The 27,963-nt window shown below is 34.3% G+C and overlaps 3 protein-coding genes across 7 annotated transcripts in view; all 3 read left to right on the top strand.

Moving 5' to 3' along the window:
* Positions 1-8,646, top strand: part of LOC143074996 (uncharacterized) — a 53,983-nt gene extending 45,337 nt beyond the window's left edge. For all 5 annotated transcript variants that reach the window (XM_076250217.1, XM_076250219.1, XM_076250218.1 and 2 more), the window contains 5 exons: positions 328-354; positions 941-1,117; positions 2,572-2,674; positions 3,395-5,095; positions 8,394-8,646. In XM_076250217.1, the coding sequence (XP_076106332.1) occupies positions 328-354; positions 941-1,117; positions 2,572-2,674; positions 3,395-5,095; positions 8,394-8,455 (2,070 nt within the window). In that variant the 3' untranslated portion in view covers positions 8,456-8,646. The remainder of the gene's footprint in view (positions 1-327; positions 355-940; positions 1,118-2,571; positions 2,675-3,394; positions 5,096-8,393) is intronic.
* An 8,159-nt stretch (positions 8,647-16,805) lies between these two features.
* Positions 16,806-17,564, top strand: LOC143076962 (uncharacterized). Its single transcript, XM_076252858.1, has one exon. The coding sequence runs from the start codon at positions 16,806-16,808 to the stop codon at positions 17,562-17,564; it is 759 nt and encodes a 252-aa protein (XP_076108973.1).
* A 2,141-nt stretch (positions 17,565-19,705) lies between these two features.
* Positions 19,706-21,451, top strand: LOC143076961 (uncharacterized). The gene has a single exon (XM_076252856.1). It carries the CDS (start codon positions 19,706-19,708, stop codon positions 21,449-21,451), a length of 1,746 nt encoding a protein of 581 aa, XP_076108971.1.
* Positions 21,452-27,963: the final 6,512 nt, after the last annotated feature.

The following is a 27,963-nucleotide window of genomic DNA, read 5'->3' as shown; positions in this document are numbered from 1 at the left end:
ACAAACTCCTGTGATAGAAGCTTAAGGAAGTAGCTGATGTTTTTACAGTTTATATCTATAATTGAATTTTTCACAAAGTCTTCTGCCCTCTTAGGAAGTAATAAGTGTAATCAAGCAATTGCCAGCATGCAGACTTTTCTTGCTGCATTGAAGACCTATTGTTGACCTTCTGCTGTCGTCTGTTCTATGGTTGGGTTGATGTCTCTTTGACACATTCCCCATTTCCATTCTCAAATTCATTATATTTTAACCTGCAAAAAAAATGTGTTGATTTTAAAATTCTGTTTTTCCTGTATCATGAGTAATGTCCCTTTGTTTCTGTTTCAGTTTAAATGCAGACACAGAGAGCAGCAGGTATGTTTTAAGACTATAATCGGTACCAGTTTTAAGAATGAAATAAAATAAAATTCTGACTTAACATTCAAAGACTTTAAACAGTTAAATGTGCATCATTAGATACACTTTAGATACAAATAATTGTAGGAATAGATAGAAAATAAGAATTATTTAATGAAACAAATTACAAAATAAGAATTTCCTGCTCAACATGTGACACCTTGCATGATGTTCTGTTAAATAAATATGTTGAGGCATCAACAGTTTGATAGTTATTATTATACCTAAGATCACCTAATACATCATGGTTAGAGCTTGTAATATCTCTACCTATAAAACATCAATCAATGTGAAAGTGGAGGTATAAATATAAAAAAGAAGATGTGGTATGATTTCCAATGAGACAACTCTCTACAAGAGACCTAATGACACAGAAATTAACAACAATAGGTCACCATACAGCCTTCACTAATGAGCAAAGCGTATACTTTGTTCACCAAATAATTATGCCTAATGCAGTTTGTTATTGGTGTGAACTTGCAATACACATCTGTATTTAAACAAACAATTATGTTGCCATAAAGATTTTGTTTATTCATTTCAGCTGTCCATGTCTGAGCTGGCAAAACAGGCAATAGCTAAACTAGAAACCAGAAAGTACCAGTGTATAAAAGAAAAAAGTTTGACAAGACTTACCTCCCCTACCTCAGATGTTTATAGTCAAACTTCCTCTAATGGTGATAGTTGTGCAATATGTTTAGAAGAATATAAAGAAGGACAGGTAACATTTCAATTACTCATATATAGATATATAGCACAACATTGACAAACCAGGAACGATCTGTTGTACATTCAAATATCAGAAAGGTTATTCAGCCTTCATCATTAGTCATGATTCATTGACTTAGAATATTTTACATAGTGAACATGTTTAATTATTGCCATTTTGATTTCAAAATTTGCTTTTACTATAAAGATTAAAAAAAGTGAGATGCCATGAGTTCCACGGTTTATGTGTCTATCTATTATTTCAGGTTTTACGTGTACTGCCATGTTGCCATGAATTCCACAGTATATGTGTCTATCTATTATTTCAGGTTTTACGTGTACTGCCATGTTGCCATGAATTCCACAGTATATGTGTCTATCTATTATTTCAGGTTTTACGTGTACTGCCATGTTGTCATGAGTTCCACTGTTTATGTGTCTATCTATTATTTCAGGTTTTACGTGTACTGCCATGTTGCCATGAGTTCCACGGTTTATGTGTCTATCTATTATTTCAGGTTTTACGTGTACTGCCATGTTGTCATGAGTTCCACAGTATATGTGTCTATCTATTATTTCAGGTTTTACGTGTACTGCCATGTTGCCATGAGTTCCACAGTATATGTGTGTCTATCTATTATTTCAGGTTTTACTTGTACTGCCATGATGCCATGAGTTCCACGGTTTATGTGTCTATCTATTATTTCAGGTTTTACGTGTACTGCCATGTTGCCATGAATTCCACAGTATATGTGTCTATCTATTATTTCAGGTTTTACGTGTACTGCCATGTTGTCATGAGTTCCACTGTTTATGTGTCTATCTATTATTTCAGGTTTTACGTGTACTGCCATGTTGCCATGAATTCCACAGTATATGTGTCTATCTATTATTTCAGGTTTTACGTGTACTGCCATGTTGTCATGAGTTCCACTGTTTATGTGTCTATCTATTATTTCAGGTTTTACGTGTACTGCCATGTTGCCATGAATTCCACAGTATATGTGTCTATCTATTATTTCAGGTTTTACGTGTACTGCCATGTTGTCATGAGTTCCACAGTAAATGTGTCTATCTATTATTTCAGGTTTTACGTGTACTGCCATGTTGCCATGAATTCCACAGTATATGTGTCTATCTATTATTTCAGGTTTTACGTGTACTGCCATGTTGCCATGAGTTCCACTGTTTATGTGTCTATCTATTATTTCAGGTTTTACGTGTACTGCCATGTTGCCATGAGTTCCACTGTATATGTGTCTATCTATTATTTCAGGTTTTACGTGTACTGCCATGTTGCCATGAGTTCCACTGTATATGTGTCTATCTATTATTTCAGGTGTTACGTGTACTGCCATGTTGCCATGAGTTCCACTGTATATGTGTCTATCTATTATTTCAGGTTTTACGTGTATTGCCATGTTGCCATGAGTTCCACTGTTTATGTGTGTCTATCTATTATTTCAGGTTTTACGTGTACTGCCATGTTGCCATGAATTCCACAGTATATGCGTAGATCCTTGGTTGGTCAATCATAGAACATGTCCATTTTGTATGTACAATATTATAGGTAAGTAATCAACATTGACAGTCAGGGATATTTGTTGGGGAATAAGACGCTCAAGAATTGATGGAAATATCTCCCAAAACATGTTTAACACCGCCACATTTTTGCACCTGTTTCAAGTCTGGAGCCTCTGGTCTTTGTTAGTCTTATACATGATTTTTAATTTTACTTCATTTATATGTTTTGGAATTTAGTGTGACATCCATTTCCACTGAACTAGTACATAATTTTATTTAGGGGTCAACTGAGGCCAACCTTTCAGGTGAGGGATTTTCTCCCTGTGTTGAAGACCCAGTGGTGTCCTTCAGCTGTTGTCTGCTCTTTGGTCGGGTTGTTGTTTCTTTGACATATTCCCCATTTCCATTCTCAATTTTAATTTCTATGTCTTAAACATTATTATTAAAGCAAAATTATAGGAGTTGTGGTCTCATTGCCAATGAGGCCACTATCAATTAAGACTAAAGAAAAAGTATAAATTATTAAAGTTATTGTATGAGATGATTTAGTTGAGCTTTAAATGACGTCATTTACACCCATACATACATACATTATGTGGGACAATTATCAGCTGACATACTACAATGTATCAGTATTTTACAAAAGTTGTGTACTCAAAGCAATTGCAGACTGTCATAAAAGAATGAGCAATTGATTGTAATCTGAATATACGTTTTATTGTAGTCATGTTGAATTTGACCTTAACTTCACATGTTTTATTTTTAGAACCACCTGAATCACACCAGTCTTCCGGTAATCGACAAACTGAAAGTAGAAGTTCAGACCAAAGACAATATTATCAACTACCTCCTCCAACAAACAATATTTATCATCAGATTACACATTCTCAATACTTACATTATTTAAATTATCGTTCAGAACTTCACAATGCATGCACATCCTGCGAGGGAACAGTAGGATCCTCTGTTTCCTCGTGCAATTCTTATTGTCATGAATATCACAGAAATGCTCATCGAAATTTTTCACGAGAGCCTTATCATCACAGTTATCATCAGGCATTGCAATCATGTTGTGCTAAAAATAGAACTACAGAAATTGGTCGTGTTCTGCCGTGGAATTCTTCACTCGTCAACTCAGGGATATCTTATTCACATCATGTGACTTCATCATCTGTTCATCATCATACAAATTATTGTGGGACACACAGACAGATTCATAATTCTACTCACCATTATTATCTAGGGCAAAGTACACGATTATTCCAATATAAAATGAAAAACAATGCGGGACAAACATGTGATAGTGAACCAGAATATAATTCTGGAAAAGACACAAGTATCAAGGCTCATTACGGAAGTTGCAGTAGCGACAGTTGTTCAGACAGGAACCCGAGCAACAGTAGTTTAGAATGTCCTGAATGTGTTCAGCAGTGTGTTGTTGATAGCAACCACAGTACTTATGGTAGTAGTGGTAACAATGACAGCAGTGATAACACAAGTTACGATTCTAATGTGTTCTGGGGTGGGGGAGCCCCAGATCAAATGTGTACGGACCTCAGTTCAGAGAAAACATCTATTTCAGAGGCATCATGTCTGGACAATGTGCGCAGGTATTCAGATTGTAATAATTTTGGAGAAATTGGCAGCTGTAAAAACTGTGATATTAAAAATAGTGCTTCAACGTTAAACCTCAGTGAACTCAGTGGTTGTGACACAGTTGATAGTTTAGATTCAATGTCAGGTAAATTGGATAGTTGTCCGTCTGTAGATCGTTTATTAAATTTGAGTGAGATTTCTGGTCTCACCGAGGATAGTGAGACATCGTCTAGTCATAAAACTTGTTGTTCTTGTAATCTGAATTCTGAAACTGAATTGTGTACTGATATTCAAATGGAAAGTAATACACTACCTAGGAAGGATAAGTGTAGAATGGTTCACCATGTTCATAACACTGTAAATACCTTTCCAAAAGATAGACGACAAATTCTGACAAATTGTGTTGATTGTAGAAGTGGATCCTTTATTAATCCGCAAAAGACTGACCCAAACATGTATAAAATTGGATTTAACACAAATAAGTGTAGAAATCTACCCCACTCTTCTGGATGCAATAATGGATTAACCAATCAGGACATGGAATCACAACAATTACATTGTAATCTACCCCACTCTTCAGGATGCAATAATGGATTAACAAATCAGGACATGAAAACACAACAATTACATTTTAATACTCAGGGAGAATCTTATCCTAGCAATACACTCAACATTGCTGCAAGTACATTGACCAAAGAAAAATCAGCTTTTAAAAATTCTAATGGAGACTTACTGCACAATTTTCGTTTGAGTAGGTCATGTGATATTTTACCGATAATCAGGATTAATGCAGATCGTCATCGTGACAGAGTTATTTATAGACAACCAAAGCCTCTACCCAAAGACTCTATAGTAACAGCTACCTCTCAAGGTAAATTTATCAATTTATGATTGTTAAGCTGTACAGCTCATTACAGCTATTTACAAATTTGATTTTGATCTTACTAACTGATTATTTCCTTCTCAGTGTATGAAAAATTATCGCTAAAAACTAAGGGCACATGTGCTGTTGGCAATGTGTACATTGTCATAGGCAAAATAGCAATAAACAGATTATTATTGGTCATCTCAACTCAATTTTTTTTTCTCACTTTTGCTGTACATTTCTGTACTTGCTCAGGTGAGAAAATCACTCGTTGAGTTGATCATGATAATTTATGAGTAGTTTAGGAATACACTACAGCTCAGGTGGATTTTGCTCTGTCCTCCAGTCCACAGTTGAAGTGGGATGGGCAAAATTTCTAGCTTGTCCACTCTTTCCACCCATTGGTTTCTTTTGTTTAATCAAAAGACTTGCAAGTACAATCAACTGAAAAAAGCAGATAGGCATTTGTAATCAATATTTTTACAAAAAAAAGAGATTATAGCTTGAGTGGGCACAGGTAGGCTGTCCATCGTGGGACGGTGGAAAAAGCCAAACCTACCTGGGCTGTTGTGTATATTGTTTGTCCTTGTCATTATTCCAAAATTACGTCACTCTTCTAAATCAACAACCCAATGTGACATGCAACTTTCTACAAAACCATTTAGATGTTGAAGTAAGCAACCATAGGTCACTGCATGTACAACTTTCAACAATAAACAAGATCTTTAAACAAGATCTTTAAAAGGGTCCCATGCGACAAAATGTTGAACAATTCAAACAAAAATGCAAAGGGAAAAGACAATTATTATGAATATGAAAGACAACCATCAAATTACAGACTCCTGACTTAGGACCAGTACATTTAAATACTAAATAATGTAGGTTGTCTAGAATCTGAAAATATGCAACAGCATTTAATACCAGACCCCTTTATTTCTGTGGAAGCAAGCTCATCATGCTCATATTAAGTCCTTTCACCATGTTCACTGAAGAACACATTTTTTTGATGGTCTGAATCAGGTGAGTACTTTCTGTTGGTCAAAATCAGGTGGGGGAGGGGGGTACTTTCTGTTGGTCAAAATCAGGTGGGGGAGGGGGTACTTTCTGTTGGTCAAAATCAGGTGGGGGAGAGGGGTACTTTCTGTTGGTCAAAATCAGGTGGGGGAGGGGGCACTTTCTGTTGGTCAAAGGAGAGGACTCTGTTGTTATAAATAAAGGGTCTTGACTTTCTGTTGTTGTGTATAATCTAGTGGGTACTTTCTATCGGGTAGTATTTTGTGTTGTTCAAATTTGTATAAAACAATAATCTAAAAGGATATTGGAAGTAAATGCAAGAATGAAGTAACCCAGTGACCAAAAAAAAGACATGCTTTACTTTTGTTGGAAATGTTGACTGCAACTGTCAAACATTGCACGGATTACTTCTTTTGTTTTTATACGTCTGTCAAAATTTTGACAGGAAGTATTATAATTATGGTATACAAATGTCCAGTGTCCGTCCGTCTGTCTGTCCGGCGTAAACATGTCGCACTGTAACTTGAGAACGACTTATCCAAATTTGGTGAAAATAAGATTAAACTTTTTGAGTTACGGCACTTTGTAACTAAAACAGGGGTGTGTTTTTTTCACATGTCGCACTGTATCTTAAAAACGATTCTTGATTATGGCTTAAAACTTTAAACACTTCTTAGTTATATTTATAATCTTAATATCTGTATACTTTTTGGTAATGATTCAAAATTTTATTTTTGAGTTATTGAGTATTTTGTTAAAAAGGGGGAGGGTTTTAAAACTTTACACACTTCTTTGTTATATTAATCTAAAGATCTGTATACTTTTTGGTGATCATTCAAAACTTTATTTCGGAGTTATTGAGTATTTTGTTAAACAGGGGAGGTTTTTTTACATGTCGCGCCGTATCTCAAAAACAATTTATGATAATGCTTAAAACTTTACACACTTCTTTGTTATATTAATCTAAAGATCTGTTTACTTTTTGGTTTTGATTCAAAATTTTATTTTAGTGATATTTAGTTTTTTGTAAAAAAAAACAGGGTTGGGGGTTTCACATGTCCCACCGTGTCTCAAAAACATTATATGGTTATTGCTTAAAACTTTCTCAGAAACTGTTTATGTTTATTGCATAAAACTTACACACAAGACGTCGGGCGTATCATGCTCTCATGGCACAGCTGTTTATTTCTTCTTTTATAACTGATGTATCGACATCATTAGTATAAGTTTACTGTTAAGGTTCAAACAATTTATGATTACATTGCTACAATATTGTTATATCACTGTAAATTTATTTGTAATGTGTATGACAAATTGTTATAATATTTAATATGCAAATGAGCTGTAATTTAATTGTCTTTGAATAAATGGAAGCTGAAGTTGATTTTAAATACTTGTTGTCATCTGTAGACAGAAAATCATGTAAATTAAATTTGACTTGTCAATGTAGGAGTCTATACTTGTATATTAACCATTGTTAACCTGGTATGTTAATTTATATTAAAACAAACGTTCTAATTATAATTAAATGATCAACTATTCATAAAGGCAGTTGGGGGTCCAATAATTAAACCTGCAAGCGAGGATGACTAATATATAGTTTGGAAATTATTAAGTACACTCTTTTGTGTTGACTTGTGATAAAGTCTCTAACTCTCATGAAGTCAATGGAAGTGGATACCTTGCATGCCTTGGTCATGTTGGTATGCAGGGCTGTCAATAAAGTAATGCCACTTTAATAAAACCTAAAAATGACAACAACACTTCAACGTGTTTAAAAAAATGAATAGGCTGCAATTTTATTCAACTTGGTTTACAAGGATTGCCTGCTAGGGTGACTTATTCTTAGTATTTAAATGTTGGAATTAAATTAGCCAAATAAGAATATTGGAAATAACCCATTTAAATGAAAACTGTAAAGTGGTGTGTAGTCCACGGGGGGTCAACTTCCTATTATTGGGTATACGGGGATGTGCCAAAAACATGGGTCATAATTTTGCAAGATTTTATATAAGAATGACCCTCCTTTTTAATGACATCCTATATTAAAATGCATTTACGTTTGATAACTGTCATGACTGTATATTGATTTATATAACTATAGGTATTGAATTTCAGTGAATATCATATTAAAATGGGTACGTTTTTTAGGCAAAAATGGCACAACCCTACCAAAAAAATATTGAAGTTATTTTCCATTTTCTTTCTATTTTAAGTTTATCATGTTTATAAATTGAACAGTTTATGCAGAGAGTCATTATGCAAACATAAAATTTCTTTTTATTTTTAGGTTCATCCGTTACTGTACTCATGAAAGACCAGACTAAACATGCCAATGGAAATGCTGTATGAAGACAAGACAACCCTATATACCTGTCCAGCATGTCCAGTGTAAATGTCGTATGAAGACAAGACAACCCTTTATACCTGTCCAGTGGAAATGTTGTATAAAGACATAAGTGACGAACCAGAGTCTTTCACTACAGTTCATTGTTGTCTTTGTCGTAGAAGTCATATTCGTCTGTTATTTTTTAAGATCAGTTTATCATGTTATAAATGTTTAAAATCTTAAAATTTGACAATATTGTTTTTTTCGTCGTTGACATTGTTTATACAAAATTACAAATATTCAGTTAAATTTTATTAACACAGAAACTGGAATAAATGTCCATTTCCTAGTCTCATGTTTTCTTGGGAGTTTGTCACAGCAATTTTTTATGGCCCAATAAATATAAAAACTAAAGCACCCTTTTTTGATATTTCATTAGATTGAAATTACCTGATTAACCTTTAGACACTTTAAATAACAATTTCAGCAGAAAAGAAATAAAGAAATTGATATGATAAATACAATGTCTTCAATACTGATTTTCATTAAAAATTTGGAAGGCACTGGGTTCTCCTGAGTTCTGATTATTGATTATGTTCTTTTCACATACTTTTCCCTGTTTGTTGGAATGTTTATTGAAAAAACTCAATTTAATTCACTATCCCTATGTGTAGAGGACAAACCTTATTATAATAACCATATCCAATAAAAACTTCAACTCTCACTACCTCAGTCACAATTTGTTCATTTTGGGTTTTTTTCTGACCCCAAAATTTTTGTGAAAATTTATTATGAACATGATGGAAGTAATCATAGTGTACCTAATAAACATTTCCAAACATGTCAATACAAATACCTCCTATAACCTACAATCATGTAAATAAGCAAAATCAAGGAGTACAATCATTATCACATGATGGATATATACACACCGGAAGTAACAGTCGAGCAGACCGCTTGAAAGGTAAGTAGTCCTATTTACTTGTTTATATCAATAAAATTTAATAAATAAGGAAGTGCACCAAATGTCGGATACTATCTAGTTTTGAAATACACAATTATCCTTGCTGGAAAGCGTGCAGTTAATGCTAACACCTCGACACAGTTATCCGTCAAAAATTTGGAACTGTGTCGAAGTGTTTGCAATAACTGCACGCTTTCTAGCAAAAACAATTGTGTATTTTAAAACTACATACAATTCGACATTAGGTGTGCCAACTTATTAATCAAAATTTAATTGATATAAACAAGAAAATGCAACTTCTAACCTTTCAAGCGGCGAGTTCGACTGTAACTTCCGGTGTGTGTATATCCATCACATGATTTTGATTGTACCCCTTGAAAATACAATGGTAATTATTTATTAAATCTTTGCTATAATGTTAAAAATACAACAGAACATTTTGCAGACCTTGATTTAGAAAAAATAAAATCTTTGAAAATTTTGCAATTTCATGTACCATATACATGATATATGTAAGGTAATCATGGTAACTGTCAATATTCTTTTTCTTTCAGTTTCTGAAGGTTGCTTGTCTCATTGACAATTATACTCTATCTCCTGATTTTATGAAACACAAGTGTCATATATTCAAATGAAAAATGCAATGGAAAAATTCAATTTCTTTTTTTTTTCAAAAAGCTTTGTTGTTTTTAAGTATAACATCCATTTTACTAAAAATTAAATGGCCTTGAATCCATGCCGCCAAGTCTAAATTTTTCTTTATTATTCAATTGATTTTATATTGCCTTTGTTTTATGTTTGATCATTTATTGAAGGTATGTTTTTGACCATATGTATGTGATAAAATAACAATGCATTATGTACAATCAGTGGCCAGTATATGTCACATATGTCAGGTACTCAGTAAATGGTGGAGGTATGATACGATACATAAATAAGCCCCTAAAATTAGTCAACATTCTTTAAACCATTTTACTTAATTGTAATAGTTATTTTTTTGGACATGGGGGTAAAATCAAGCTAATATTACATATATTTACAAATTAATTTCATTTCAAAATGTGTTTGTTCATATCAAGTTATCTTAATTTCATATAATTGTAAAACTAAAACTCTAAATACCCTCAAAAAAGGATACTCCTGTTCAAAATATTCTGTTAACTCCCCTTCAAACTCTGGGACCATGAAATATTTCTTTATATACCTCCTCAGGCAGTGTTCCAACAATTATCTCCCTTTTAATAGGTTAAACAGACTATATTCTCTTATGCACATATTTTGGAAGTGTCCAACAAGTGTTAAGTTTTACCCAATACAGAGTACCTGGTCAAAGGGAGATAACTTTATTTAATTTCCTGTATAAGAATGCTACAGTATCCTATGTAGTATAACATTTTTTTTGCATTGCCCTTGACAATAACATAAGTTCATTTTTATTAAAGCAATTTTATTTTGAAGTTATTATCATCCAATTTCAAAGACTTAATTTCTTATTCTTTTTCTAAAAAGTTAAATCTTCTATTATAAGATTAAAGTTCAATAGTAACAGTATAAATTCACCTCAACTAAGGCACATTTTAGTCATTTATGATGAATGCTTAAAGCACTATGTATAAGTGTTGTTTTCTAAAAACATATTTGTTTTTGGCCTGATTTTGAAATGTTATTTCAAAAGTGATAATACCTATCACATTAAAGTGCTGTAGTGTTGGTTTCATAATGATGTTGAAGTGCTGTTTACTTATCACTACTTATATGAGGTCAGGTGTCAACCATTATATATAGCATGTGCATGATGTGGGAGCCTAAAATTGAGACATCAGGACTAGGAGGGGCAGAGGTTAAAATAATACATCATCACTTTTTAAAAATCCAACTTTCACCATATTTTAATTTTAACATTTATGCATTTTTTACACAAAAATATAGTTCAAAAAAACTTTGTTTAAACTAAAAAAATTATAAACGATTGAATTTAATTGATAAGTAATACTAGGGTTTTTAAGAAAAAAAATAGTTGAATGCCTGAAGCATGAAATCAATAAAACTTTTAAATTAGGGATGAAATTGTAATAACTCTCCCAATACATGTATTTTTCACTTTATAGGTTGACACGAGGGGCAATTATTTGTGAGAATGTTTTGTACTGACAAGGGTCAGTACTATTTATTTGTTGTTATATATAGACCAATTTCTGTTTACATTCTGTTGTTTATTATTGTTTCACTTTGTTTCAACCTAGTGAAATGTCAGATATTAAAAATCTAAACTTTCTTGAGCTTTGTTATATGTTTTGGTTATTGATTGTTGGTTGCTTATCATCCAGTGGTATTTTGATCTTTTTAAAGAACTTCAAACTACACATAATCAGCTGACTAGAGCTTTTATATCTTGACTGAGATGAAAAGATTTTGGAGCACAATTTATTTTCATAAAAATAGAAGAAACCAAGCTGCTGCTTTAGGGTAAAAGAGAGGTAGAAAATAGTCCTGTTAAAACTCATAAGAAGATGACAAACTGACAATGCCATAGAAAACCCCTGATGAAACAACAAAGTATACTAAAACAACATATACATCTCAAGACTCAGAAGTACAAACAAACAAACTGGGGTGAGCTAGAAGGGTTTTGTAGTGTAGTATTGCTCATGCTAGTACCAATCTGGTGATAAGTGTAATTTAAGTCACAATAAAAAGAAAAAGATTCACTAGGTTATACTGAAAGAAAAACAGACATGAGTGTTGTTATAATAATTGCAACTTATCTATCTGATATTCCATGAGAAGCTACTCCATTGCCTCTATAGCTATGATTATACATGTAGTGGTCTTCTCTATACCTTATGTTCCTAACATAGCAACACTTCTATCAATAGACAACTTAAACACAAACGTATGTTTGTCGACTAGCTTGCTGCATGTGTATTTTCTGAGCTGCTGATTTTATTAAACAAACATGTCACATCAATACACATTAAAAATTGTGACAATCATAATGACTTCTAATATCTTCTACTTATATATAATTGTTTCGTGTCCTTTAGTCAACGCCAGGTGAGATCCTAAGTGTTGGACTGCACTTGATATAAAAATGTTTAAAAAACCATTTAAGAAATAAGAAATGCAAAAAATCTGCTATCAGTCAAAAAGACTGCAGCTAAAAGAAAATAATTTGAAGACATAATAAGTCGGAAATAACCAAATCCGATTACGTTTGTATAGCCATACCACCTATATAAAACAAAAAGTTTAAACTTTAATGCTTATTTGAACATACAAAATATTAAAAAAAAAAAAAAACCCGTTTCTTAACGTACATGTCAAAAAATTTGATGTCTACTCAAGTGCATGGGGCGAGGCAGTGCTAGAAATGACCATATATACACTTATCATTCAACACTAATTTATAATTTTAATAATTTTCCCCGCCTAAAAAAATCATACGCCTTCGAACTACTATGTGAAAAGACAATTAATTCCCGTTACACTATGTGCCACGGAAATGAGTAAATCATGACAAATAAATATACAGTTAACAGTTAGATAAAATGCAAGTCAAGACATGAGGCAGATTTAACTGTATCTGTTGTATCCCTTATCTTTGGTTCGATGGGATAGATGCCTTCAACATAGTCGCTAAACTTTGAATCATTTAGTGACAGAGTATCATCTATATAGCGGAAAGTAAAGTTAAAGGATATTGATAACTTCTTTTCTTTCTTCCTACGAAGTTCATGTATAAAATCAGCTTCATAAGAATAAAAGAACAATTCAACAAGAAGAGGGACAAACGTGGTTCCCATTGAAATGCCAATAGTAGGTTGAAAAACACTTGGAAGACCATACAGTGAAATTAAATTTTTGGAAGATCAATCAGAGAGATAACTCGAGTATAATCTGCGCAGTAGTATTATCTATCGAGCTCCATATAGTATTAATACGGGAAGGTCTAAAATGCGGAAATGGAATTCGCGGAAGTGAAAAATTAGTGTATTATAGAGGGTGGGTAGGACCTTTATCGGGACTCCGGGATCGGGTGTTTTTAAGCTCGGGATTTCGGGATTGACCCTTTCGGGATCCGGGAATTCTTGTTTTCGAATTTCGGGACGTCAGATTTACTTTATTTAAATTCGGGACCTCGGGATTTCGTGTTTTTAAGCCCGGGATATCGGGATCAGGACCCCTCCTATCCCCCTCAATTATAGCTAATATCTTTGGAACCGCTAAAGCTAAAGTAATAAATTAAACTGATTTTGTAAACGTATATAATAGTCTATCAGATAAAATTTAAAAAATATATATTTGAATATGTTCTTTTATCGAAAAGTTGACCGGAAGACTTTCTTAGTGTGACTCTGGCTACACATTTTTGAACATTCAAGGTGTAATACCACCATTGATTTTCCCCTATTAGTCTTTGTTAAATTTACACTTTTCAAAAAATTGTGCAGAATTTATCTTGGTTTCAAATAAAGAAATACTTGGCATGAGTAAAGTTTTATCCTTTCCAGTTCTATAGAAAAAGTTTCACATAACATTTCATTGCATATAAGAAAATAACCATCATTGGAAGTAAACCAATCAAATTTCTCCCCTTATTCTATCTGTGTCCAAGGTTTAGTCACCATGTAACCTCAAGATTACAAAATTTTCTATAGAAATCACAAATAAAAAATAATGGTGTTTTGAAATACCCCAGACATATGTGTATGACACAGAAATAGTTTTACTGCAATAGAATGTAGGACTAATCACCTACAACGGTCAAATTCCAGGGAATATTTTTTTAGACCTACTTTCGTATGCAACCGGATGTGACGTACCATGATTTGGTGGTATTACACCTTCAAACTTAAATTCACGAAAAAGCATATAACCCGGTTAAAGTCTTTAAATTGATTCTTAAAGATATTTAAATGACAAATAATATGATATAAAGAAAAAAATAAATATATTACTATAAAAGGGCAAATAGTTGACCGGAAGGCCCCCTTGTACACAAATATTGAAGTGAAATTTTTAACTTTGAATTAAAATTCACTAAAATATAAAAAGCCCGGTCAAAGTCTGTCAATTGATTCTTAAAGACATTTAAATGACAAATAATATAATATAAAGAAAAAAAAATATTTTACTATAAACGGGCAAAAAGTTGACCGGAACTCTCCCTTGTATACAAATATTGAAGTGAAATTTTCAACTTTAAATTAAAATACACAAAAATATATAAAAAGAAACCGGTCATAATCGAGAACAAGATTCGAAAGACAATTTAATAACAAATGATATGATATAAAGAAAAATTAAAATACATCAAACTAAAATTTCAATAGTATCAACATACTTATCATTTCTGATATTTCATGTATTACATCTAGATATTAACAACCCTCCTCCTTTTTGGTAAACGGACAGAAAGTCACAGGACAAAAAGTTACAGGACATAAAGTCACAAATTTGATAGGACAAAAAGTCACAGGACAAAAGTCACAAATATTTTTTTGACAATTGTTTGAATATGTAAGAGAAATATCTTGAAATATTCACTTTTTAATACATATATTCATATTAAAGTTAATGACATTTATCATTTTAATTAAAAAATGAAGATTTATTTAATTTTAATCATGCAAAGGACATATTTCTTGGCACCATGAAGCCATTTAAGTGCCAATCTACTTTGACATTTTGTTTTCTTAACAATTATTTGATTATCTTTGATATTTTTTTGATAAATTTTGCTTACAAAGTTGGTTAATTTACAATACTTCAAGAAAAATATAAAAATGTTTTTTTGTAAAAATAAGCATTTTTTATTAAAATAAAAAATTATAAAAAATGAATTGTGACTTTTTGTCCTGTGACTTTTTGTCCGTGACTTTTTGTCTGTGACTTTCTGTCCTACATTCTCCTTTTTCACCCGGCCTTGGGACCGGCGTTGGCAGAGTTATTGGTTTGTTTTTTTCCCCTTATTTGGCTTAATTTTTTATTGATACACTTCATTCAGTGGTATAAACTTATCTATTTATTAACTATTTTATGTCGGAAAAATAATATTCAAAATTATTTCAAGAATAATTATTGTTAACATTTTAAAAATTTATTTCAAATTTATCAAAACTGTAAATCGGGGCCTGTAAATTGCTATAAAATTTCAGTTAAACTATCTATGTACAATTTTTTTTTATCACAAGACCGATGTGTCCAGACATCGTACATTTTACGCCCTGTTTTTCCTTCACAACCTACCATATCCTCTATTGTATCCGTTTTCCACAGTCACGGTTTATTGAGATGATGTGGATTTTAGTTTTCAGATTTTTTTAGCTTTACCGAAATAATTTTTTGGAAAATGTGTGAATTTACCATTTTCAAGACAAAGGATTAAATGTTCTCTTATATATTTTTGCTCGTATGTGATATGATTACCTCCTTTAAACCCAGATTGACAAAATTAAAGAGCATTCGCAATTGCAAAAAGTCCACAATCTATTCGGTTTTGTTGTTTTTAGACATCGGGTATTCTAATTATATTTTTTTTCTTGTCTTTACTGTAGATTTGGGTTAACTGGTATTCTAATGAAGTTGTTGAATTTAATGATAAGCTGTCTAGAAGATAAATGTTTCCATCTCTAGTTTGAAGAGACAAAACCCAATGAGCATTACCATTATGATGTATTTGTACACTTGGTGACTCTTGTGATTGAAAACCTGTTTCACTTACCCATTTACCATTTACCTTAATAGGCGCTAAGTTTATTTCGACGGGAGATTTGATAGAGTTTTTGTTTTATTAGTGGGGGTTTCCATTTCATATAAGTTGATATCGTCGGTTTATTCCCGATTGTCCCACTTTTTAAATTTTTAGAGTTCTGATTGTCCCACATGAAAAGTTCTGATTGTCCCACATTATTGTATGTAGTAAAATGTTCTTAGATAAACAAGGTAACTGTTGTTTGTTTTGCTAAATAAACAAGAATGTATTATTGCACATTTAATATTAATTTTATAAAAATATAAAAAAAACTGTTTTTAAATCGTTAGATTGAAACACTTTTGATTAAAAAAATATAATATTTCTGATTTATGAAATAGATCTTTTAAGGTCTTCAATTAAACTTTTTTTCTGAGCCTGATTTTTGGGTTTATATTTGACTCTAGAAAAATAATTGGTGACGAAAATCATTTGGTGGTGCACTTATTTTTGCTACAGCCATTTGAAAGTACCCAATTCTGATGATTTTCTCAGTTTTCATCAAATGTTATCCATTTTTGGGCTATTATCATGAAAAAATTCACGGTTTCACATTTAAACTTTTTTTTCATACTTTCAAAAAAGATAGAGTGGACCAATCTGAATAGATCTAACTTAAAAAAAAAACACTAGAAGTAGGTGTTAATATAAGAGTATGGAGGGATACAGATTGAGTTTTCTCCTAAGATCAGTGTATGATGTTTTACCAAGCCCAACAAACCTCTATACCTGGGGGTTGATAGAAGACCCAACATGCACCTTATGCAAAGACAAACCAGCATCTCTACAGCATGTGTTGTCAGCATGTCCAGTCGCATTGAAAGATGGAAGATATACATGGAGGCATGATAGTGTATTGAAAACAATAGCAGCAAAGTTGGATACCACCAGGAGAAAGAAGAGAAAGATGCAGAAGAACATCATATTTGTAAATTTTGTGAGGGCTGGAGAAAAGAAAGACAACCAGGCAGAAGGTTTAGGGATACTTGGAACAGCATCAGACTGGCAGATGACAGCAGACATACATCAACGCATGAGTTTCCCAGCAGAAATAGCAGCAACATCGCTAAGACCAGATATAGTCATTTGGTCACAGGGAACTAGGCAGGCGGTCTTGCTGGAACTGACAGTCCCATGGGAAGACAGAATAGAGGAAGCTTATGAAAGAAAGATGGCAAAATACCAGCAGCTAGTAGAGGATTGCAAACAGCGGGGATGGAGGACGTGGTGTTTGGCAATAGAAGTCGGATGCAGGGGCTATGCAGGACAGTCAATGTGGCGGGCACTTAGGACCTTGGGAGTGGTAGGAGCAGAGAGGAAGAAACTGATTACAGAAGTGTGTAGAGAAGCAGAAGTGGCATCACAGTGGATTTGGAGGAAAAGAGACGAAGTGTGGAAAAGTACAAAGTGTTAGAACAATGAACATTTATTGTGTAGATAATGGACAGATATAGATATACAGAACAGCATTCAGTTACAGAAGAACAGCAATGACATCAGCTGAGACATCGGAGCCGTGTAGGCCATCCAGTTCCAGGTTCAGATTGATCACCTGAGCCGGCGCACCTCTGGAGGTTGTTGTGGAATAGCGCCGAAACAGCCAAGGAAGGAGGACTCCACCTGATGATGGAATTGGATCAGCATTCTTTTGATGTTTACAAGGTAATCAACTTCTGGAAACCCAGTGACCACCAGGAAAGTCTGGTTGTCGACTGTGAAGAGAACAGTGGCAACCTGGAGAGACAGGAGGCAGCCAGGAGAGACTGGTAACCAGGGCATTAGGCTTGGCAAGTCAAAGTGCATCTCCTGTGAAGGGGAACCCATTTTACACGCTATGGAACGATATATACTAAGACACCCTCGGGGCTGTGCGAGAGCGAGGGAGGATGAACAGCCCATAGGACAGGACCAGGAAACGACTATGGAACCGACAAGGACAACGAACCAGAACAACGGATGTAAATGTTTTTGTGGTAAAGTCTGTAAAAATTCTAGAGGTTTGAAGATCCATCAAAGTAGAATGAAATGTGTGCAACCCCATTCTGGCAATCAACGCACAGAGAGATCTGGTCAGAAGGAGGAGGAGACCATCCAGGAAGCAAACCACAGTGATGATAGCCTCCCTGTGACCCAGGGTGAGGATGAGCACGAGGAACAGCCTACAGAGGTAAAACAACTTGACGAGGCAGAAGAGGTAGAGAGGATAGAACCAACAGTCCATAGAGAAAACGGGATAGAAACAACAGTTCGTAGAGAAGACAGGATAGAACCAACACCCTGTAGAGAAGAGAATGAGCCACGCAAAGAGAAGATCAAATGGCCAACGAATGCAGACAAAGCAGCTTGGAAAGCGCTTGATGAAGATTTGGAAAACATCTTAGAGGTAACATTAGCAGGCAGTGTAGACAGAAAGATAACAGCAATGACGTCCATTATTTACAGCGTAGGAAAGGACAGATTTGGAGTGGTACCACAGGGGAAACAACCAACAAAACAAGGCCATAGTAACCGAAGACAGAAGAAGATCAAGGAATTGAGAGGAGACTTGAGAAGGTTAAAGAAGAGGTACAAAGTCGCCAACGAGAATGAAAGGTTACCATTACAGCAGTTAAGAAAGGAAACTAGGGAGAAACTTAAAACACTTACAAGAGCAGAAACTCATAGAAGAGATAGAAAGAAAAAGGCAAAGGAGAGAACAACATTTACAGCAAACCCATTTCAGTATATGAAGCGATTATTTGGAGCGAGAGGATCTGGTAAACTGGAAAACTCGAGGGAAGAAGTGGAAGAACATCTCAGTAAGACCCACAGTGATGAGAGACGAGGAGAAGACCTGGAAGAATGCGAGAAATTGTTAAGACCAGAGGAGCCAAAAGAACAGTTTGATGAGTCAGACCTCAAGTTCCAAGAAGTACAGGACGTAGTGAGAAAGGCAAGAGCAGGGTCAGCACCAGGACCAAATGGTATTTCATATAGGGTATATAAGAACTGTCCCAGACTGATCAGAAGGTTGTGGAAGCTATTAAAAGTAATTTGGAGAAGGAGAAAAATGACAGAGTCATGGTACAAGGCAGAAGGATGTTTTATACCAAAAGAAGAGAACTCCAGGAAAGTTGAACATTTAGAACCATCTCCCTATTGAACATTGAGGGGAAGATATTCCTGGCAGTTTTAGCAAGGAGAACGACGAGGTACCTGCTTGGCAACGAATATATAGACATCGCAGTCCAGAAAGGAGGCATGCCTGAAGTTTCTGGTTGCATCGAACACACCAGCGTTATTACACAGATTTTAAGAGAAGCAAAGGAGAAGAAAAGTGACTTAGCAGTGTTTTGGCTAGATCTGGCTAATGCTTATGGGTCCATACCTCACAAACTAGTAGACCTGACATTGGAGAGGTATCATGTTCCATCAACTATCAGAACTATGCTGCGAGAGTATTTTGACAAGATTGAAATGAGGTTCACAGCTGGAGACTTCACCACAGCTTGGCAGAGACTTGAAGTTGGAATACTAACGGGGTGTACAGTATCAGTAGTCCTGTTTGCAGCAGCAATGAACTTAATTGTAAAATCAGTAGAAAAACCAAGTAGAGGACCATTATTGTCATCAGGGGTCAGGCAACCACCAGTAAGAGCTTTTATGGATGATATGACAGTGACAGCAAAAACAGTCATAGAGGGAAGATGGACTTTAGAGGAATTGGAAAGGATGATTAAGTGGGCCAGAATGAAGTTCAAACCAAGTAAATCTAGAAGTTTGATAGTGAGGAAAGGCAAAGTGCAAGATGAGACATTTTTGTTAGCAGGTGAAAAGATACCAACAGTTGGAGAGAAACCAGTGAAATGCCTAGGTAAAAAGTTTGATGCAACACTAGCAGATATGGTAAACATGGGTGAAGTTCAAGAGCAATTGGTAGAATGGCTGACGAAGATAGACAAAAGTGGGCTCCCAGGAAGATATAAGGCCTGGATATATCAACATGGGGTCTTACCAAGGATATTGTGGCCATTACTAGTTTACGAGTTCCCATTGTCCAAAGTGGAGGCCTTAGAGAGAAAGATCAGTGCATGCCTAAGAAGATGGTTGGGTGTGCCAAGAAGTTTCAGCAGCATTGGATTGTACAGCACAGGAACAAAGCTACAATTACCAATGAAGGCATTGACAGAAGAGTATAAAGTTACAAAGACAAGACAGGTTATGACGTTGAGAGACAGCAAAGATGCTAAAGTGAGAGGAGCCAAAGTAAAGATCAGGACGGGAAGGAAATGGAAAGCAGAGGAAGCAGTTAAGGAAGCTGAGACTAGACTAAAGCACAGTGTCATCGTTGGTGTAACCGCAGTTGGTAGACAGGGATTTGGTATGACAACAAAACCAAGGTGGGATACAGCAAATGAGAAGGGACGGAGGGAACTGGTGCAACAGGAAATACGACAGATGGAAGAAGAGAGTAGGAATGTTAAGGCAGTAGGAATGAAACAGCAGGGTAGTTGGTTAAATTGGCAAGGAGCTAGAAGCAGGGCTTTGACCTGGAGCGAGATTTGGAGTATGGAGGGATACAGATTGAGTTTTCTCCTAAGATCAGTGTATGATGTTTTACCAAGCCCAACAAACCTCTATACCTGGGGGTTGATAGAAGACCCAACATGCACCTTATGCAAAGACAAACCAGCATCTCTACAGCATGTGTTTTCAGCATGTCCAGTCGCATTGAAAGATGGAAGATATACATGGAGGCATGATAGTGTATTGAAAACAATAGCAGCAAAGTTGGATACCAGAAAGAAGAGAAAGATGCAGAAGAACATCATATTTGTAAATTTTGTGAGGGCTGGAGAAAAGAAAGACAACCAGGCAGAAGGTTTAGGGATACTTGGAATAGCATCAGACTGGCAGATGACAGCAGACATACATCAACGCATGAGTTTCCCAGCAGAAATAGCAGCAACATCGCTAAGACCAGATATAGTCATTTGGTCACAGGGAACTAGGCAGGCGGTCTTGCTGGAACTGACAGTCCCATGGGAAGACAGAATAGAGGAAGCTTATGAAAGAAAGATGGCAAAATACCAGCAGCTAGTAGAGGATTGCAAACAGCGGGGATGGAGGACGTGGTGTTTGGCAATAGAAGTCGGATGCAGGGGCTTTGCAGGACAGTCAATGTGGCGGGCACTTAGGACCTTGGGAGTGGTAGGAGCAGAGAGGAAGAAACTGATTACAGAAGTGTGTAGAGAAGCAGAAGTGGCATCACAGTGGATTTGGAGGAAAAGAGACGAAGTGTGGAAAAGTACAAAGTGTTAGAACAATGAACATTTATTGTGTAGATAATGGACAGATATAGATATACAGAACAGCATTCAGTTACAGAAGAACAGCAATGACATCAGCTGAGACATCGGAGCCGTGTAGGCCATCCAGTTCCAGGTTCAGATTGATCACCTGAGCCGGCGCACCTCTGGAGGTTGTTGTGGAATAGCGCCGAAACAGCCAAGGAAGGAGGACTCCACCTGATGATGGAATTGGATCAGCATTCTTTTGATGTTTACAAGGTAAAAGAGAGTTTTATAAAATTTTATTGCTTTTTTGTGTCAAATTGACCATTGTGTCAATTTTGGAATTTTCTCTTTTTTCAGAACACAAATCTTATTATTTCAACTTCTTTGTTATAATATATAAAATTAACGGTACTGATTTCCTTGCACCAGATGCGCATTTCGACAATACATGTCTCTTCAGTGATGCTCGTGGCCAAAATATTTGAAATCCAAAGCTTATAATTGATTGAAAAAATACATATTTGAGAAATGAAAGAACTTTTTTTTTATATAGAATGCACATGCTTCTGGTAAAATCAATTCTTGTACCACCATCTATTTTCTCTAAATTTGCTCTTCACCGATTATAAAGAAGAGCCAGACTTCCATAAGAAATAAGAAGATGTGGTATGATTGTCAATGAGACAACTCTCCCAAATAGACCAAATGACACAGAAATTGACAACTATAGGTCACCATACGGCCTTCAACAATGAGCAAATCCCATACCACATAGCTACAAAAGCCCCCAAAATGAGTAATGTAAACTGAGAAAACTAATGGCATAATTCATGTACAAAATTATGAACGAACAACAAATACGTTACACGGCAACAAACGACAATCACTGACTTACAGGCTCCTGGCTTGGGACATCACCACAACAAAGACACTAAGTACAGATCTGAGAGTACTCGCAGTACTGACTGCTAGTTCAAAGCCAATTAAAAATAATTTAAAAAAATATGCATCTTAGAAAGTTTTTGTAAAGACTTCATATTATGTTATATGATACTTCAATTGTACCTACTATGAGCAAAATGAAATATGTAAATATTATTATTTGTTCTTATTTTGTTCATATTTTATAAGTTACATTGATTAGTAACCTTTGGTTAACTGCAACACGCTATAAAAACAAATTAATCATTATAAAAACAGTTCCCAATTGTCCCACATTTAAACTTCCCAATTGTCCCACAAACATATTCCCGATTTTCCCACAAAATTTCATTACCTTTTTACCTGTAATTTCAAAAAGTGGGACAATCGGGAAGACACCATATCGTCTATCTTTCTTTTTTTCACAAGGTCGGAGTGATTTATTAATGTCGGTCGATTTTTTTCTTCTCATCTATAATATTTGTTTGCTATTTTTTTTTTAAAGTGCCCTTAAACTAACGACGTTATGTGTTTGTGTTGGCTCTAACCCTATACTAATTTTTGCAGCAAAAATATGAAAACAAGTAGATGAGGATTCACATTGACATGTTTCTTTTGGAAAAAGAACTACACAGTATTTTCCTTTCCTACCATTTACAATAAACGGACCTTGTTGTGGAACCAAAGTAATTAAATTATTGTCAACAATAAACCGTGCCAAACTTTGTTGACTGCTATCAGTCGGGTATTCTAGATTCAGATTCAGATTCAATATTTTATTAAAGTCTCACAATACATAAATATACAGTACATACAGAGTATATTATACACAATATAAAACAGACAATACACAAATATAAATTACAAGTACCATTCTATTAAGGATTATGAGAGACTATAAAACCATTTCTATATAAAACTAGTTAAAATACATACGATTATTAAAATCATTTCATTTTAAGAATATAAAAAGGTATTTCTTCTACTTAAAATATCAAAGCATGTTTTGGCAACCATATCATAACAATTAATGTTTTTAAATAAATAAACAAATTTATCATCATCAGACAAATCATTAAAATCTACATTATATTTCATAGCTTCGCTATATAAACAAATTAAAGCGCAAATCTGCATATAAAGGACATGATAGTATTACATGTTTTTCGTCTTCTATGTTATCATTACACATAAAACACACTCTTTCGTCTACATTTTTATTTTCATACCGCCCTGTTTCAATTATCTATAAGATAATGTTTTAGATAAATATAATTCACTACCATAACTGTCTTTAAATAATTTGTAAGTCCGCAATTTTTTATCAACATCTTGTGTTAATATTCTATGACAGGTTGCTGATTAGCTACTACCTCATTATTTTCTAATTTGACCTGATTAGTACTAGTGTTCTCATCAGAATTTGTTTGTTATATGATTTCCTGTGAATTTAAATAGCCTAAAGGATCAGTGTCACATTGGAAAGAATTAGACTGAAAAAGTGGCTTGTCGTTTTTTAAGTATTTAATTACTTCATCAGGACTTACAATTCTTTTTGGAAATATAACATCTGATGGTGAAATAAATGCTCTAATAAACTCTTTTTTTAAATGATAAATTCCTAAACCAGAACGTCCACGTAAAATTTCATAATTCTCAAAATTTTGTATGTAATAAAAACTCAAAGCCAGCAAATCTACTGGTAGCTCTTTCCAATCATTTTCTCTTTTTAAATCGGCATTCATACTTTCGGAAAGATCGCTTGTTATTCCAGAATAAGGATCAAACATGCCGGGATATTTTTCAATTAACCATTTACCAGAGTGGTTTTGAATTGCCGGAGATATATGTTTATTGAAATGTTCTATTTCCATGCGGCATTGGTTGATATAAATCTTCGTTGCCTATATAGTGAATGAGAACCAAATTTGGATTACTGTCTAACCAATAAGCTATACGTTTAAAATCTGATGTAGGACGAGGTCGCTTTCGTCCAAGTTTTGTTTCAAAACCAGGCAATCTTAGTTTAAAGTAACACATGTTTAATTTTGCACCTTCAATTTCAAAAACATATTTACTTTCATTAATCCATGTGTACTGGTCGCATTTCCAGTCATTGGGATGTTTATACTGAATGAGGTATATATCACCACCATTAGGTTTTACAGGAGGAAGACAACCATTTTTTTTCTTTAATAGGATTTTTAAGTATATTTATGACCTTTGCATTTTCAAACACAACTTTAACACCAGTCAAATAAGGTAAAATACCGCACCCACGTTGTGGTGAAGAGGAAATTGAAATAGACTGAACACTAGAAATAGCTATTAGGGACTGATGAAATAGACTGAAGAGTAGAAAAAGGGACTAATGAAATAGAATGAACACTAGAAATAGGGATTGATGAAATAGACTGAACACTATAAATAGGGACTGATGAAATAGAATGAACACTAGAAATAGGGACTGATGGAATAGAATGAACACTAGAAATAGCGACTGATGAAATAGACTGAACACTAGAAATAGGGACTGATGAAATCGACTGAACACTAGAAATAGGGACTGATGAAATAGACTGAACACTAGAAATAGGGACTGACTGATGAAATATTTGTATATTTCTATATCGTTTTATTGTCAATAAATTGTCTTTCAGAATCATTTCCAGAATTTTGACCGGGCTTTGGATATTTTTGTGAATTTTAGTATCAAAGTGAACATTTCACATCATCATTTGAATACAAGGGTGACTTCCGGTCAACATTTTAACCGTTTATAGTAATGTAATTATGTTTTTCTTTATATCATATTAATTTTTATTGAATTGTCTTTAAGAATCATGTTCTCGATTTTGACCGGCTTTTTATATTTTTGTGAATTTTGATTTCAAAGTTCAAAATTTCACTTCAATATTTGTGTACAAGGGGGCCTTCCGGTCAATTTTTTGCCCTTTTAAAGTAATATATTTATTTTTGTCTTTATACCATATTATTTGTCATTTAAATGTATTTGTGGAAAACACGAACAGAGAAACTTACTAAAAAAATATCTGCGGAGGAGTACATCGTTAGACTTACTAAGTAAACTATGAGGAGTAATTTCTGTTTAATTTGTTTACACATCGTTGACAATAAAATGGAATTTTATTCAACTGTCATACAAATGATAATTTCAGCTAGATATACAATCGTTTCTTTAATAAAAAATGACTGTACCAAGATAGCAATACGACAGTTGTTATCCATTCGTTTGATGTGTTTCAGCGTTTTATTCTGCCATTTGATAACGAACGTGCATTTTTGTATTTTCCTCGGAGTATATTCTGCATGGTGTAAGGGTTTGTTGCAGAACAGACAGTGGACCTTCTGATCGTACTACGTACGGTTATAGTGAAACATGTTTAATCCAGCCACGTTCTGTATGAGTCGTTCTCAAGTCAAGAGCATGTAATCAATTGCTAGTTGTTTATAGCTGTATATCACATTTTTTTCGTTCACTATTTTTTTTCTCATAAATCAAGAGGTTATTTAATCTTCTTTTTAAAATTGATTTTACATTTGTCATTTAGTGCTTGTTATTGTTGACTTAACGGTATTGTATTGCTCATTGTTGAAGGACAAACGGTAACCTATGGTTCTACACATATGTGATTTGGTCTTTAATAGGACTTGCCTCATTTGCAAACATACCATATGTTCTTTGTTTTTTCTTTTTATATCTAACGATGTTATAAAACCATACATTGCGACTAATTGATCATATTGCACGGTTATAATTGTTAAAGAAAAAAATACATTCAGACCTGCTAAGTATAATTTTGGGATTAAATGTTGTATGTAACATGACAGCATTACTTATTGCACTTAAATGACAAGTTCCATGCTCAACTGTACATTAAAAAGGTCCATATCAACTTCACAAATAATTCACGATGGTCCTCCTTGAGGTATATATTTTAGGTACTGACATTGTTTGTAATTATAATAACGTGTAATGATATTCTTTTTTGTAAATATTTTTGTTACTGTTTAGTCTATTTTTTATAGTATCCATAAGGAAATAGACCGTACCAAGTGAGGATTATGATAGTTGTTATCCATATGTTTGATGTGTTTCAGCTTTTGATTTTGCCAATTTCAGTTAAGAATTATCCTCGTAGTTCGATATTTTTTACTCCAATTTTGATGTGGCTCGGTACTTATACGTCCTGTCATTGTCTGGTTGTGCTTCAATTCAGTTTTGTATTCTTGTCTTTCATTTTTGTCGAGCCTACAACTTTTGTCGCAGAAAGCTCGATATAGGGATAGTGAGTGATCTAGGGGCAGCGGCGTTAACTAACTTCTTAAACGCTTTATATTTTAGAAAGTGAAAAACCCGGATGCTTCATACTTTGTATATAGATGCATTATGTTACGAATTTCCGTCTGTCTCACGTCCTATGTCATAGACCTCATTTTCATGGTTCAGTGACTACTTGAATAAAAAGTTCAGATTTTTTTGTGATGTTAATTTCTCTCTTATTATGAGTAAAAGGATAACTATATTTGGGATGCGCGTACCTTGCAAGGTTCTCATGCCCATCAGAAATTGTTCACTTGACCTCGACCTTATTTCATAGATCATTGAACAAGGTTAAGATTTAGTGTTCAAGTAACTATCTCAGATACTATAAGCAATAGGTCTAGTATATTTGGTGTATGGAAGGACTGTAATGTGTACATGTTCAACTGGCAGTGTCATTTGACCTTGACCCTTTTTCATGGTTCAGTGGTTAAAGTTACGTTTTGTGTTTTGGTATGTTTTCCTATACCACATGCGATAGGTCTACTAAATTAGGTTTAAAGAATGATTGTACGGTATACATGCAAAACTAGCATATTAAGAAGGGATATCATTACGATACTGTTGTCAAGTCATTAAAGAGTGCATATTTTGGCGTTAATATTGGGTCACTGATAAGGTCTTTGCATCGGAACTAAACACATTTATTCTAAAAACAGTTGTTGGCATGCCACGGGTTATGTTCTTCTCATATATGTTATGATGGTTTGATACTAAACCCCTAGCGGGAAGGATTGTGCCTGATGTTCATATGATGAACTCATAATCTTTTAGTCAGTTTAATTGAAGTCTGGAGCTGGCATGTCAGCTAACTGCTAGTAGTCTGTTGTTATTTATGTATTATTGTCTATTTGTTTATTTTCTTTGGTTACATCTTCTGACATCAGACTCGGACTTCTCTTGAACTGAATTTTAATGTGCGTATTGTTATGCGTTTACTTTTCTACATTGGTTAGAGGTATAGGGGGAGGGTTGAGATCTCACAAAAATGTTAAACCCCGCCGCATTTTTGCACCTGTCCTAAGTCAGGAGCCTCTGGCCTTTGTTAGTCATGTATTATTTTAATTTTAGTTTCTTGTGTACAATTTGGAAATTAGTATGGCGTTCATTATCACTGGACTAGTATATATTTGTTTAGGGGGCCAGCTGAAGGACGCCTCCGGGTGCGGGAATTTCTCGCTACATTGAAGACCTGTTGGTGACCTTCTGCTGTTGTTTTTTATTTGGTCGGGTTGTTGTCTCTTTGACACATTCCCCATTTCCATTCTCAA

The sequence above is a fragment of the Mytilus galloprovincialis genome, chromosome 5 (genome assembly GCF_965363235.1).
Source record: "Mytilus galloprovincialis chromosome 5, xbMytGall1.hap1.1, whole genome shotgun sequence".
NCBI classification, from domain to species: domain Eukaryota; kingdom Metazoa; phylum Mollusca; class Bivalvia; order Mytilida; family Mytilidae; genus Mytilus; species Mytilus galloprovincialis.
This window is presented reverse-complemented; position numbering and strand designations above follow the sequence as displayed.